We start from the raw sequence: 12,776 nt of genomic DNA on the forward strand, positions 1-12,776 counted from the left end.
CATTCCACAGATGTCTGTCTTCTAGCACCACCCCTCATATTTCCTCTACATACCAGGTCTTCAGTTGTGTTCCAGGAACACCATATACTACTGAGTTGCAAATCTATGTCAAGCATATAAGACAAACATTTAGTCTTTTTAAATTTAAGATTATCCACACATTAATCAAAACGAATGCATTTGTCCACTTTTTTGTTGGAAAATTATTAGGTCATTTATTGGAATTTATCATATTCTAGTCAAAGAATATCAATCAAGTTATATACCTGAGTAATTCTACCAAGATTTTATTTCTAAATTCTAGATTACATGTTCTTTATAGAAAGACTGTAACTTTTAATAATAAATGTCTAACTGAAATACACACACACACAGTATTTCCTTGTAGTGATGAAACCATATTCTACCTTAATTCAACTTTCTACCTTGCAAAACTGGAAACCCTACATTTATTATCAACTTTTTCTTTTTAGTTCAATATTTATTAGGTTTAAAGTACTTTTTAAACTCTTTTTGCAAATTTCCGAATGTACTAAAAGTAGAGAGTACAGTGACCCCCATGTGTACCCATCACCCAGTTTCATCAACTTCTTGCCATACTTAAAAAAAACTCATTGTTTGCTAAAACATTTTAATCAAATTGATTCATCCTGTCATTTCATCCCTAAATATTTCATTATCTTAAAAATGTTTTTTTAACTACAGTGCATTATCACATCTAACAGAATTAACAGTAATTCCTTAATATCCTCTAATACTCAGTCCATATGCAAATTTACCTACTTACTAAAATAATTCTTTGTGTTTTTACAGTTGTGATCCAGATCTAAAATAGACCCACTTACTGTATTTGTTTTTTTTTTTTATCGTCTATCACTCTTAAAAACAGGTGTTCCCCCTCTACTTATTTCTTGCCTTTGTCTTGGGAAAGCAGCTTAGTCAATTATCTTATAGTATTCATGAGGTTGTTTAATTCGTTCCTCCATATTTCTTGTAGACTAGAAGTTAGATCAAAGCCTTGTTTACATTCAGGTTTAGCTATTTTTTAATTTTAATTTTTTTTTTTTTTTTGCCAGGAACACATAGATGGTACCGTTTCCTATTGCATTAATTGAGAAGGCACATAATGTTTGATTGTTGTACTTTTAGGGATACTAAGATTTAATGGTTGGGTTTACACGGTGACGACGTTATCTTTTTATTGTAGAGTTTCCTGCAGTCTTCTCTGTGGGATGCTAAAACCATTGATGATTGTTGCCTGAACCAATTATTTTAATAGGTGTTGCAAAATGACTGTTTTCTGTATTTTCTTTTCTTTTCTTTTTTTTTTGGCAAACTTACTTTCTAATCTTGTCACTACCTCTGCATTTATTAACAGATGTTAACAACTCCTTGTATATCAGAGCTGTTTGGTTAACTTGAAATATGCTTTATGTCAGAAAAGCAGAATAAATAAAGAGAAAAATAAGCATCAATTTTCAGAGTAGTGCATTGGTGCCCTAGCAACTGCCATTGGTATACAGTGAATTTTGTTTCTCTCTTCTTTTTTTATTTTCCTTAAAAACATCTGGTAGTAAGGAGGATCTCTCTAAGTATCATTATGAACTCATGACTTTTTATATATTAATACATTTTAATAAATTTGAGTCGTTATTCCTTCTGTCTCACTATGTCTCATCTTTGGCCATTGGGAGCTCCTTCAGGCTGGCTTCTGTCTCCTTTTGATATAACCCCACTGGCCTTTGATAGCTTCATTACTTTTTGGCTGAAGAAAATATTCCACATTGATCTTAATCCATTTCTTGCCCCAGACATGGAATCATCTATTTTTCTAAGATTAGTTATTTTTAGTGGGGAATGATATTTAGAAATACATGTTAGGTGCTGTGTATTACGGGGTTGTCATTTCTTTTAAGCTTTTTCAGTGGACATAGCTGGAAACTATGTATTTTTAAAAAGGAAAAGATCATGAGTTTACATTGATATTTCTAAATTAAAAATTAAGATTTTAAGCTTTTCTTTTGCAAGGTTAGATGTTTTATTACAATATGTTCTTGAACTCCTGGCCAGGGGTGAAGGCAAGAGGATTGCTTGAGGCCAGGAGTTTGAGACCAGACTGAGCAACATAGTGAGACCCCATATCTTTTTTTTTTTTTTTTTTTTTTTTTGGAGACATGGTCTCACTCTGTTGTCCAGGCTAGAGTGCAGTGGTGTGATCATGGCTTGCTGTAACCTCAAACTCCTGGGTTCAAGTGATCTTTCCATCTCAGTCTCTCGAGTAGCTGGGACTACAGGCCTGCAACCCTGCACCCAGCTAATTTTTTTATTTTTTGTAGAGATGGGGTCTTGCTTTGTTGCCTAGGCTGGTCTTGAACTCCAGGGCTTGTGATCCTCCTGCCTTGGCTTCCCAAAATGCTAGGATTACAGGCATGAACCACCATGCCCAGCCGTGAGACTCTCTCTCTAAAAAAACTTTTAATAAATTTGTAATGAAGTATACAGGAGGATGTGCATAAATTATATGCAAATACTATACCATTTTATTAATATATAAGGGATTTGAGCAACCAATGGAACCAATCCTATGCAGATACCTAGGGACCACTATATCCTGCCTTATGTGTATTTGTTGCCTGTATTATATCACAAGCCTTCAAGGAAAAAAAAAAATTACAAGCCTTCAGTTATCTTGATGCCCAATGTAGTGTAATCTTTTCTTTCTCATTCTTGTACCTTGTACTGCAGCACACAGTTACATTCAATTTAATGTTTCATATTCATTCACTCTAGTATTTCATTACTTAGTACTTTGTTCTATGTTGGTTTGTATTTGCTTAATGGGTTTATGTCTTCTTTCAATACATTTGTAATTTCCTGGAGATCAAGACTTTTCCATCACTGTAGGAGGTTTTTAATGTTTTCAAATTAATGTATGAGAAAGGAGGCACAAATATTATATTAAAAGGATTAAAAAATAAAAACTTTGTCTATGTTTCTAGAATGTAGCTTTGAAGACACACACTCAAGGAAAATACTTTCAGATAGTCATTACTTTTTGGTGCCTGACCTCAATTCTTATTTGGTTTAGCTTCATTATTGGTGGCCTAGAACTTGGCTGGTAAGTAGGAGAGTTGGAAGCAAGGCTGGCTGCCTGGCAAAACCTACTTATGTTGACTTGGATTGCTTTTGATCTTATTTGCTATTTTATCAACTATTTTTATACTCCTAAATGAGTAGAATTTCTGTGGTTTTTATAGAAGAATGAGAACCAGAAAAGCCAGACTATTTACAACACTTTAAAAATGTGACACTAGTCCTATAATAGTACTGAAGCTACTTGTTATGAGACTGTGTTAATTTGTTTTATGATTAGCGTAGGAAGAAGCAGCTGAGGTGATATGTCCCATCTGTCTGCTTTCATCTTCCTTCCCTTTCACCCTCAAAGAAGATGCTGGAGATTCTTCAGGGAAGGATAAAAAGATTAAATTTAGAATATATTTGTATTTGTGTTAAGAAAATGTTTCTTGGGTTTGCTTATAGGTCCTGTTATTGCCTTGGAGTTTAATGGAGATGGTGCTGTAGAAGGATGTCAACTTATTGTAAACGAGATATTCAATGGGACCAAGGTACAAGATTTTATTGACTGTATTTCAATCTAACCTTTCATTTCATCTCCTGTTCCTTACAGTCAAATAATACTTTAATACTTTTGTCCCTAATGTTGCTTGGAATTTTTGTTTTGTGTGTGTGTGTTTTTTTAAAAACAGATCATGATTTTTAGAACCTTTCATAAATAATTGGGAACTAAGCTGTGATTTTTTTTCTTGCCAAACTAAAACTTTAATTGTTTAAAATAATTTAAAAATAAGAATCTATTTATTAAAAACTTTCTATAGTATATAAGTTTCTAAAGTAAAAAGTCTCATCAAATGTCTTTTCAAGTCTTCGCGTTTTTAAAAATACTGATCCGTTGAAAATATTTTATTTCTAAGATTATAGTCTTTAGATGGATGATCCTGTTGCCCAGGGTTCATTTTTACTTGATTCAGTAATGCTTCACCAAAAATTGAACTTCAGGTATATATAGAAATCATCACATGTAGGCATTTTCTAAATATATTGATGAAGTTGCTGTATCTAAGAATTTCAGACATAAATAAATTTAAAACCAAACATAGATTACATTAGCAAATCCATAATTGACTACTTTTTGATAAATACCTTGGAGGACATTTTGGTTTTGTCATCTGATTTGGCTTATGATTCCTTGCATTTACAAAAATTAAAGTACTTTGTCTTTGATCTCATTTTATCATCACAGTAGTACTAAGGGAGAGGGAAAATACCAGATTGAATAGAAAAGGAAACTGAGAGATAAAATGGTTATAATTTGGACTTTTAGAGCTGAATGATTTAGAGATTATCTAATCCAGCTTTCTCATTTTACAGGTGTAGTTACTGAGCCCACAGAGGTTTATTAAATTGTCAGCATCATACGCTAGTTTATGATAAAGCTAGAATAGAACCCCCATCTGCTCTAATTCCTTGCTGACATTTGTAAAAGCTACTTTAGAAGGGTTTTATTGAGTATTGCTTCATTGATGTTTAGCAAATAGCTTATTTCAAAATAGTAGGCTGGGTGTGGTGGCTCACACCTGTAATCCCAGCACTTTGGGAGGCTGAAGCAGAAAGACTGCTTGAGCCCAGGAGTTCAAGACCAGTCTGGGCAACATAGTGAGACTCTACAAAAAGTAAAACAAACAAACAAACAAACAAACAAAAAAACAACTAACTAGGTGTGGTGGTGCACACCTGTAGTCCCAGTTACTTGGGAGGCTGAGGCAGGAGAATCACTTGAGTCCAGAAGTCTAGCTGCAGTGAGCCACTGCACTCCAGCCTGGGCAACAGAGCAAAACTCTGTCTCAAAAATAAAATTAAATTAAATTAAAATAAAATAAAAAATAGTAATATATCTTTAGCAGCTTTGAAAGGGATAATCTCAAGTTTTGCTGCTCAGACTACTGAGATTATTATTAGAAAACAGAAGAAACAAGGATTGTTTTAAGTGACTCTTATTCAGTATATTGAGTGTTGTAAAAGTCCAGATGTAATAAAATACAACTCAAGTATTATGAAAGCAGAGACCTTAATTATATAAGTGCTTCCAAAAGAGCTTAATTTACATTATAGCTATTCAAACCGTATTACATGAATTCTAAAGAAAATCTACAGATTAAATATTGTCATTATAAATGATGTACTTGAACTTCTTTTGAAGAATTAGCTTGGGACTTTGTTCCGTGGAGAACATGGGCTTTGGCATTCTGAAGTACTTGGTACTTATTTTTTTTTTTTAAATTTTCTATTTAAAATAGATGTTTGTATCAGAAAGCAAGGAGACGGCATCTGGAGATGTAGACAGCTTCTACAACTTTGCTGATATACAGATGGGAATATGAAGTGCAATGTGGAACCAGGACTTGGTATTAAGCCTTTCCCAACTTGTGAATATAGAATTTGATAATATGCTTTTGTGTATTAGCAATGGTTTTTACTAATGCTAAAACTGTTAAAGTTTATTTTTTAATAAATTGTTGACTATTACATCATTTACTTGAGGTTCAAAAATAATTCATTTTAAATTAAGTAGTTTTAATCAGCTTAAAAGCTATTTAACCCACTTTAATAAGCTTGCAGTTTTGCTTCTCCACATATGATATTCTTATTAGAAAATAGAAGTAGCTAACAGTTTATTATTTTAATCCTATTTAAATGTTCTTTCAAATCTCTAATAATGTAAACTTTCCTCAGTGCTCCATGATACTTTTTTTTTAAGACTACATTTCATTGCTTATTTTACCTTTTTCAATTTAGAGGGATTTGTTACTAGTTGATGAATTAGAATGAACCTATGCACATTTTTATGTACACATATCCAGTTATATAATTGCTTCCTAGTTGCATTATATGGCAAATGAGATTTTGTACATAGAGTTGACATGAGACTTTGTAAATTGAATTTTTTAAAGAAATAGGCATTTGATAACCAGCTTGGCAAGTAACTCTACTAACAGATGTTGGTATAGCTATTTAAAGACTACTTCGTAAGTAGTATGATTATTTGAATAAATTCCACATTGTTTAGTTTTTTAACGCAACTGCTATATGACTCTTCTGCTTCCTGGTAAGAAAAGGTATATGCAATACTAAAACTATAGAAGCCCAATCACCAGCAGTTTTTAAAAAGGTGATAACTTGTATTAGCTCTTGCGGGCTATCAAGAGAATTGTGACTTTTAGGTAAGAAATAGGCATGATGATAAGCTATGCAGATTATTAAAAAGCTTGATACATTTAGTTTTTCATTAGATATGCCATTCATATCAAGTAATGTTCAAGTATGATAAAATTATTTTGGTTGCTTTAAAGCACTGTTTCCCAAATCTACCTGATCATAATAATTTACTAGGAAGCAGAGGAGAGCTACTTGTTTAAAAATCCACATTCTTGGACCCAGTCCTCAGATGCACGGATTCAGTCTTCAGGGGAAACTCTGTTTTAAGCGGCATGTTGTAATCTAAAGTAATTGGTTCAGGAGGTGTCAATAGGTTGAACTTGTGAGAAGGCACTGAATCTGCCATCCGCATCACATATAGCAGCTATTATGAAATCAGCTTTCATAGGCCTATTTTTAAAAGGAATCTGAAATTTAATTCTATTTTGATAAAACAAAGACTGCAAATAACCACTTATAAACATTCCTATGATTGTTACTAAAATGTATTTTCATGTTTAAAATGTTTTTGGATATTTTTGGGTTAATAACTACTACATTGAATTGCATGTTAAGGTGCAAAAATAATACATTAAAAGATTTTCACTTTAAATTAATTAGTAATATTGAGCGCTCACCCTGTGCGTGGCCTTGTGCTAACCATTAGCACTGCATCATTTCAATTCTTTTATAAGGGCATTCAATACTATAAAATCAATATGATTTCATAAGGTGCAAATAAAAGTTGGTGACAGATTTAATATAATTTTGATCACAATTTACAAATGATCTTTGCAAATAGTGGTCAGAGGGCATTAGTTTTTCCCTTAGTTAAGCTAAATTAAAGGGACTCCATCCTGTTATGATTATTATTATTATTATTTTGAGATGGAGTTTCACTCTTGTTGCCCAGGCTGGAGTGCAATGGCGTGATCTCAGTTCACCACAACATCTGCCTCCTGGGTTCAAGCTATTCTCCTGCCTCAGCCTCCTGAGTAGCTGGGAATACAGGCATGTGCCACTATGCCTGGCTAATTTTTGTATTTTTAGTTGAGATGGGGTTTCTCCATGTTGGTCAGGCTGGTCTCGAACTCCTGACCTCAGGTGATCCGCCCACCTCAGCCTCACAAAGTGCTGGGATTACAGGTGTGAGCTGCTGCACCTGGCCATGATGATATTTATTAAACACCATTATTCACATTTAAAATAATAACAATACTTTTTGTTTTTCAAAAATAAAATGCAATGTTATATAAAGCTATAAACTGAGTTCTTTATGATATTTGAGCAACAACAACTCAGGAATATAACATATAAGGGAGATGTTAATTTAAAATTTTCCACTAAACTTACTATCTATTAACCAAAGCTTAAAATTTTGTATTCTTCAGTTAGATAAGACCTTTTACCCATTTAATTTGTCTTTAAGGACAGTCATTTGGCTTCTGAATGTTTGAAACGATTTTAAAAAATAAGTAGTGCTATGGTGGTTATTTCTATAATTCTAACCTTTGATAGTAATCAGAATGTATTACATTTCATTTCTGAATAGCTTTTGAATTTATGAAAAATTATTAACAATGAAAAATTGGTAATTTTATGTTTAAATATTATATTAGCTTATTTCTCTTGCATTAATAGTACTGCTGTTTTTGTTTTGCTTCTTTATATTTATGTCTAGCTTTTATATGTAATTTATCTAGTTTATAAAATGTGATTTGTAATAAATGTTAAAATGAAAATGACTGCAATGGTTTGGATATGGTCTGTTTGTCCCCACCAAAGCTCATGTTGAAATTTGATCCCCAGTGTGGCAGTGTTGGGAGATGGGGCCTAGTGGGAGGTGTTTGAATTATGCAGCCCAATCCCTCCTGAATGGCTTGGTCCTGTCTCTAGAGAGACTGGATTAGCTCCCATGAGAGTGAGTTGTTATAAAGCAGGGTTATAAAACCCTCAGGGTTTCCTTCTGTTTGCTAATGTCCACTTCCCCATTAACCTTCTCCACAATGTTGTGATGTAGCACAAAAGCCTTCACCAGAAGCCAGAGCCATGCCCTTGAACCTCTCAGCCTACAGAACCCCTTTTCTTTACAAAGAACCTCTTTTCTTTAAGAGAGCCTACAGAACCTCTTTTTTTCTTTTATTTATTTTTTTGAGACCGAGTCTCCCTCTGTCACCCAGGCTGGAGTGCAGTGGCGTGATCTCGGCTCACTGCAACCTCCGCCTCCCAGGTTCAAACGATTCTTCTTCCTCAGCCTCCACAGGCACATGCCTCCACAGGCACATGCCACCATGCCCGACTAATTTTTGAATTTTTAGTAGAGACGGGGTTTCGCCATGTTGGCCAGGCTGGTCTCGAACTCCTGACCTCCAGTGATCCACCCGCCTTGGCCTCCCAAAGTGCTGGGATTACAGGCATGAGCCACCTTGCCCGGCCCAGAACCTCTTTTCTTTATAAATTACCCAGTCTCAGACATTCTTTTATAGCAACCTGAAATGGACTGATAAAATGACTTACCACTAAGAGCACTCTATAACATGCATTTACTCATACATGTGCCAAAACTTGATGTAATTTTTTAAATATTAAATGTAAAATGCTCTAATCTACATTTTATGTTAATGAGATATGAGCTGTGAGCTCTGTGTGTGTGTGTGTGTGTGTGTGTGTGTGTGTGTGTAAGACGCTGGAGCAATGTGAAGGAAGTAGAAAACCTATTTTAATCTGAGGAATTTCCAATATAATGCTTCCTTTGTTTAAAGGAATTTTACTTTGAATTTTATTATGAATGGATAGTAAGATTAGGTATCTTTCTCTTCCATATTTAACAAAAATAGGGATACACTTTCAGGTTTATACAAATGGACCTTATTTTAAAATTACAAATTTTCCAGTCTTTTGTACCCAACTTCTCCCTCTCCTAGCCCATAAATCAGAAGGACTGAAACAACTGCAGATTGATTAGTTTTTAAAATAACATTTATCATTTTTATAAAGGTTCTGCATGTACACTTGCAGCATTTGGAGCACTAAGAAAAAACATGCATAAAACAATAACAAAAATTTTTTTTTATTGGATAACTCTTTAAGTAGTGACAGCCTGGATTATTGGATAATTTTTTTTTTTTTTCCTGAGATGGAGTTTCACTCTTGTTGCCCACGCTGGAGTGCAATGGCATGATCTTGGCTCACTGCAACCTCCGCCTCTTGGGTTCAAGTGATTCTCCTGCCTCAGCCTCCTGAGTAGCTGGGATTATAGGTGTGTGCCACCATGCCCAGCTAATTTTTGTGTTTTTAGTAGAGACAGGGTTTCACCATGTTGGCCAGGCTGGTCTCAAACCCCTGACCTGAGGTGATCTGCCCAACTCGGCCTCCCAAAGTGCTTTACAGGCATGAGCCACTGCCCCCAGCCAGATTATTGGATAATTCTTGATGTTTAAAATTTGTTTTTCTCATTTAAAAGGGACATACTTAGCTGTTTGTTGTTGTTATTGCTGTTGTTTTGGAGATGGAGTTTCACTACGGAGTGCAATGATGCAGTCTCAGCTCACTGCAACCTCTGCCTCCTCAGTTCAAGCAACTGTCCTGGCTCAGCCTCCTGAGTAGCCAGGATTACAGGTGCCCACCACCATGCCCGGCTAATCCAGCTATTTTTTGTATTTTTAGTAGAGATAGGGTTTTACCATATTGGCCAGGCTGGTCTCAAACTCCTCACCTCAACTGATCTGCCTGCCTTGGCCTCCCAAAGTGCTGGGATTACAGGAGTGAGCCACCACACCTAGCCATACTTAACCATTCTCTATAGGAAGAGAAAGTATTATAATTAGGGTATGATCACTCCTTCAAAACTCATTCTAGAAAATATTTTATCCTTCAAAACTACAACACGAAGAAAGCTAAACTTCATTTGAATTTTCATAATAGAAATCTTTTTTGTGAAAATGGAGTCATTCACTGTTGACTTCTTTTTTGTAGATGGGGTAGGGTAATAAGCCTTTAAAATACTTCACTACTTTCCTTATATATTTTGGTTCTTAGTGGCAAGCTCCAGCAAGATGTTCAGAAATGGCCATTTCTTCCTTTTCTAGTGTTTTAGTGCTTTCCTGGTGAGGGCTGTTTCTCACCTATAAAAACTGTGAGCATAAGTCATACACAGCCCCACCATTCTCACCTTGGCTTGGATCCTCCCTCTGGGGCCTGCCTTTACTCTTTCAGTTTTATCTGGTCCACTCCTAATTGGACTAATGAAAATTAAATTGCAAATTGTGTGACAAGTAATTAACTGATGTTTGTAAAGTGCCTTGAAAATGAAAGGTACTTTATAAATATTAAGCATTATTGTGCTGAGCAAAATGAGTAGAGTAGGACTCCCCGCTTATCTGCAGTTTCACTTTCTGTGGTTTCAGTTACCTGTGGTCAACCAACAGTCTCAAAATACTGTGAGTACAGTATAAGAAGATATTTTAAAAGATACCACCTTCACATAACTTTTATTACAGTATATTGTTATAATTGTTCTGTTTTATTAATCTCTTACTGTGCTTAATTTATAAATGTTATATGTATTTATGTATGTATATAAGGAAAAATCATAGTTTATATAGGGTCTGGTACTATCCATGGTTTCCGGCATCCACTAGGGGTCTTGGAATGTATTGCTGCCAATAAAGAGAGACTTCTATATGGTATTCTTTTAAAGTAGTTCAGCTGTGAAGCCATACACCCGGCCACAAATAGGCAACTGAATAGGAAAAAACAAGTGCAAGATGCTGCTAAGACTTCCTGCGGTTTGGGCCAGGCACAGAGGCTCACGCCTGTAATCCCAGCACTTTCGGAGGCCGAGGTTGGAGGATCACTTGAGGTCAGGAGTTCAAGACCGGCCTGGACAACAAGGTGAAACCTCATCTCTACTAAAAATACAAGACTTACTGTGGTTTTCCTATTGATTGATGTACTTTCATTTGTCAGATGTATGTTGGTTTATTAGGTGAACTGACAGGACCTTTTATACTTTTTATTATTTATTTATTTTTTGAGATGGAGTTTTTGCTCGTTGCCCAGGCTGGAGTACAATGGTACGATCTTGACTCACTGCAACCTCCGCCTCAGTTCAAGCAATTCTCCTGCTTCAGCCTCCCAAGTAGCTGGGATTACAGGCACTCAACACCAAACCCAGCTAATTTTTGTGCTTTTAGTAGAGATGAGGTTTCACCATGTTGGCCAGCCTGGCCTCGAATTCTTGACCTCAGGTGATCCACCCGGCTTGGCCTCCCAAAGTGCTAGGATTACAGGCATGAGCCACCGCACCCAGCTTAGAACCTTTTATACTATTTCACCCTAACTTCTAAACAGATCTTATGTTAAATATTTTAAAATTTGTCTCACAGTAATCTGGTTTTAGGATCATGTAGGGTTTGGACATTTTTAATCCCTCATTTTACTGATGAGGAAGAAAATTGAGGCTGGGCACAGTGGCTCACGCCTGTAATCCCAGCACTTTGGGAGGCCAACGCAGGTGGATCACCTGAGGTGAGGAGTTTAAGACCAGCCTGGCCAACGTGGTAAAACCCCGCTTCTACTAAAAATACAAAAATTAGCTGGGTGTGGTCACACGCCCCTCTAATCCCAGCTACTTGGGAGGCTGAGCTAGGAGAATGGCTTGACGGGAGGTGGAGGTTGCACTGAGCTGAGATTGCGCCACTGCACTCCAGCCTGGGTGATAGAGTGAGACTCCATTTCAAAAAAAAAAAAAAAAAAAAGAAAATTGAGGGCCAGAAAGTTTAGACGGTCTGTCCAACTCATACCATAGTCACTGAACTTTAATGTTGACCTCTTGACTTTCTCCCTGTGATTACCAGGAGAAGACTCAGCCCATCCATCCCCTTCTGTATGAAGCCTTTTCTAATACTCTGCGGTAGAAAGGCCCTCCATGGTGCTCACATAGTACTCTGTATAGATTTCCAAGTACCTGCAACATTTCACTCTATTTCTTTATCCATGCGTTTCTTGCTACTCAAAGAGTAGTCCGTGGGCCAGCGGCATCAGTATCACCTAGGAATTTGTTAGAATTTAAGACTCCACTCCAGATGTCTTGAATAAGCCTCGACATTTTTTTTTTTTTTTTTTTTTTTTTGAGCTGCTCTGTTACCCAGGCTGGAGTGCAGTGGTACAATCTCAGCTCACCGCAACCTCCACCTCCTGGGTTCAAGCAATTCTTGTGCCTCGGCCTCCAGAGTAGCTGGGATTACAGGTGTGTGCCACCACACCCAGCTAATTTTTTTTTTTTTTTTTTTTTTTCAGTAGAGAGTTGTTTCGCTATGTTGGCCAGGCTGGTCTCGAACTCTTGCCCTCCAGTGATCTGCCCACCTCAGCCTCCCAAAGTTCTGGGATTACAGGCGTGAGCTACCACGACCAGCCAAGCCTCTACTTTTTAACAAGATTTTCAGGGAATTCGTATGCACATTAAAGTTTAAGAAGCCTTGGCCTAGACTATTGGCTCTAGA

The 12,776-nt window shown here is 36.2% G+C and overlaps 1 protein-coding gene across 1 annotated transcript in view; it reads left to right on the top strand.

Annotated features, from left to right (window-relative positions):
- The window catches only part of RP2 (RP2 activator of ARL3 GTPase), a 44,319-nt gene extending 36,301 nt beyond the window's left edge, over positions 1 to 8,018 (top strand). The window contains exons 4-5 of the mRNA XM_005593388.4: positions 3,541 to 3,626; positions 5,376 to 8,018. Coding sequence (XP_005593445.1) covers positions 3,541 to 3,626; positions 5,376 to 5,459 — 170 coding nt within the window. The 3' untranslated portion in view covers positions 5,460 to 8,018. The remainder of the gene's footprint in view (positions 1 to 3,540; positions 3,627 to 5,375) is intronic.
- Positions 8,019 to 12,776: the final 4,758 nt, after the last annotated feature.

This window comes from Macaca fascicularis, chromosome X (genome assembly GCF_037993035.2).
Source record: "Macaca fascicularis isolate 582-1 chromosome X, T2T-MFA8v1.1".
Lineage (NCBI taxonomy): Eukaryota > Metazoa > Chordata > Mammalia > Primates > Cercopithecidae > Macaca > Macaca fascicularis.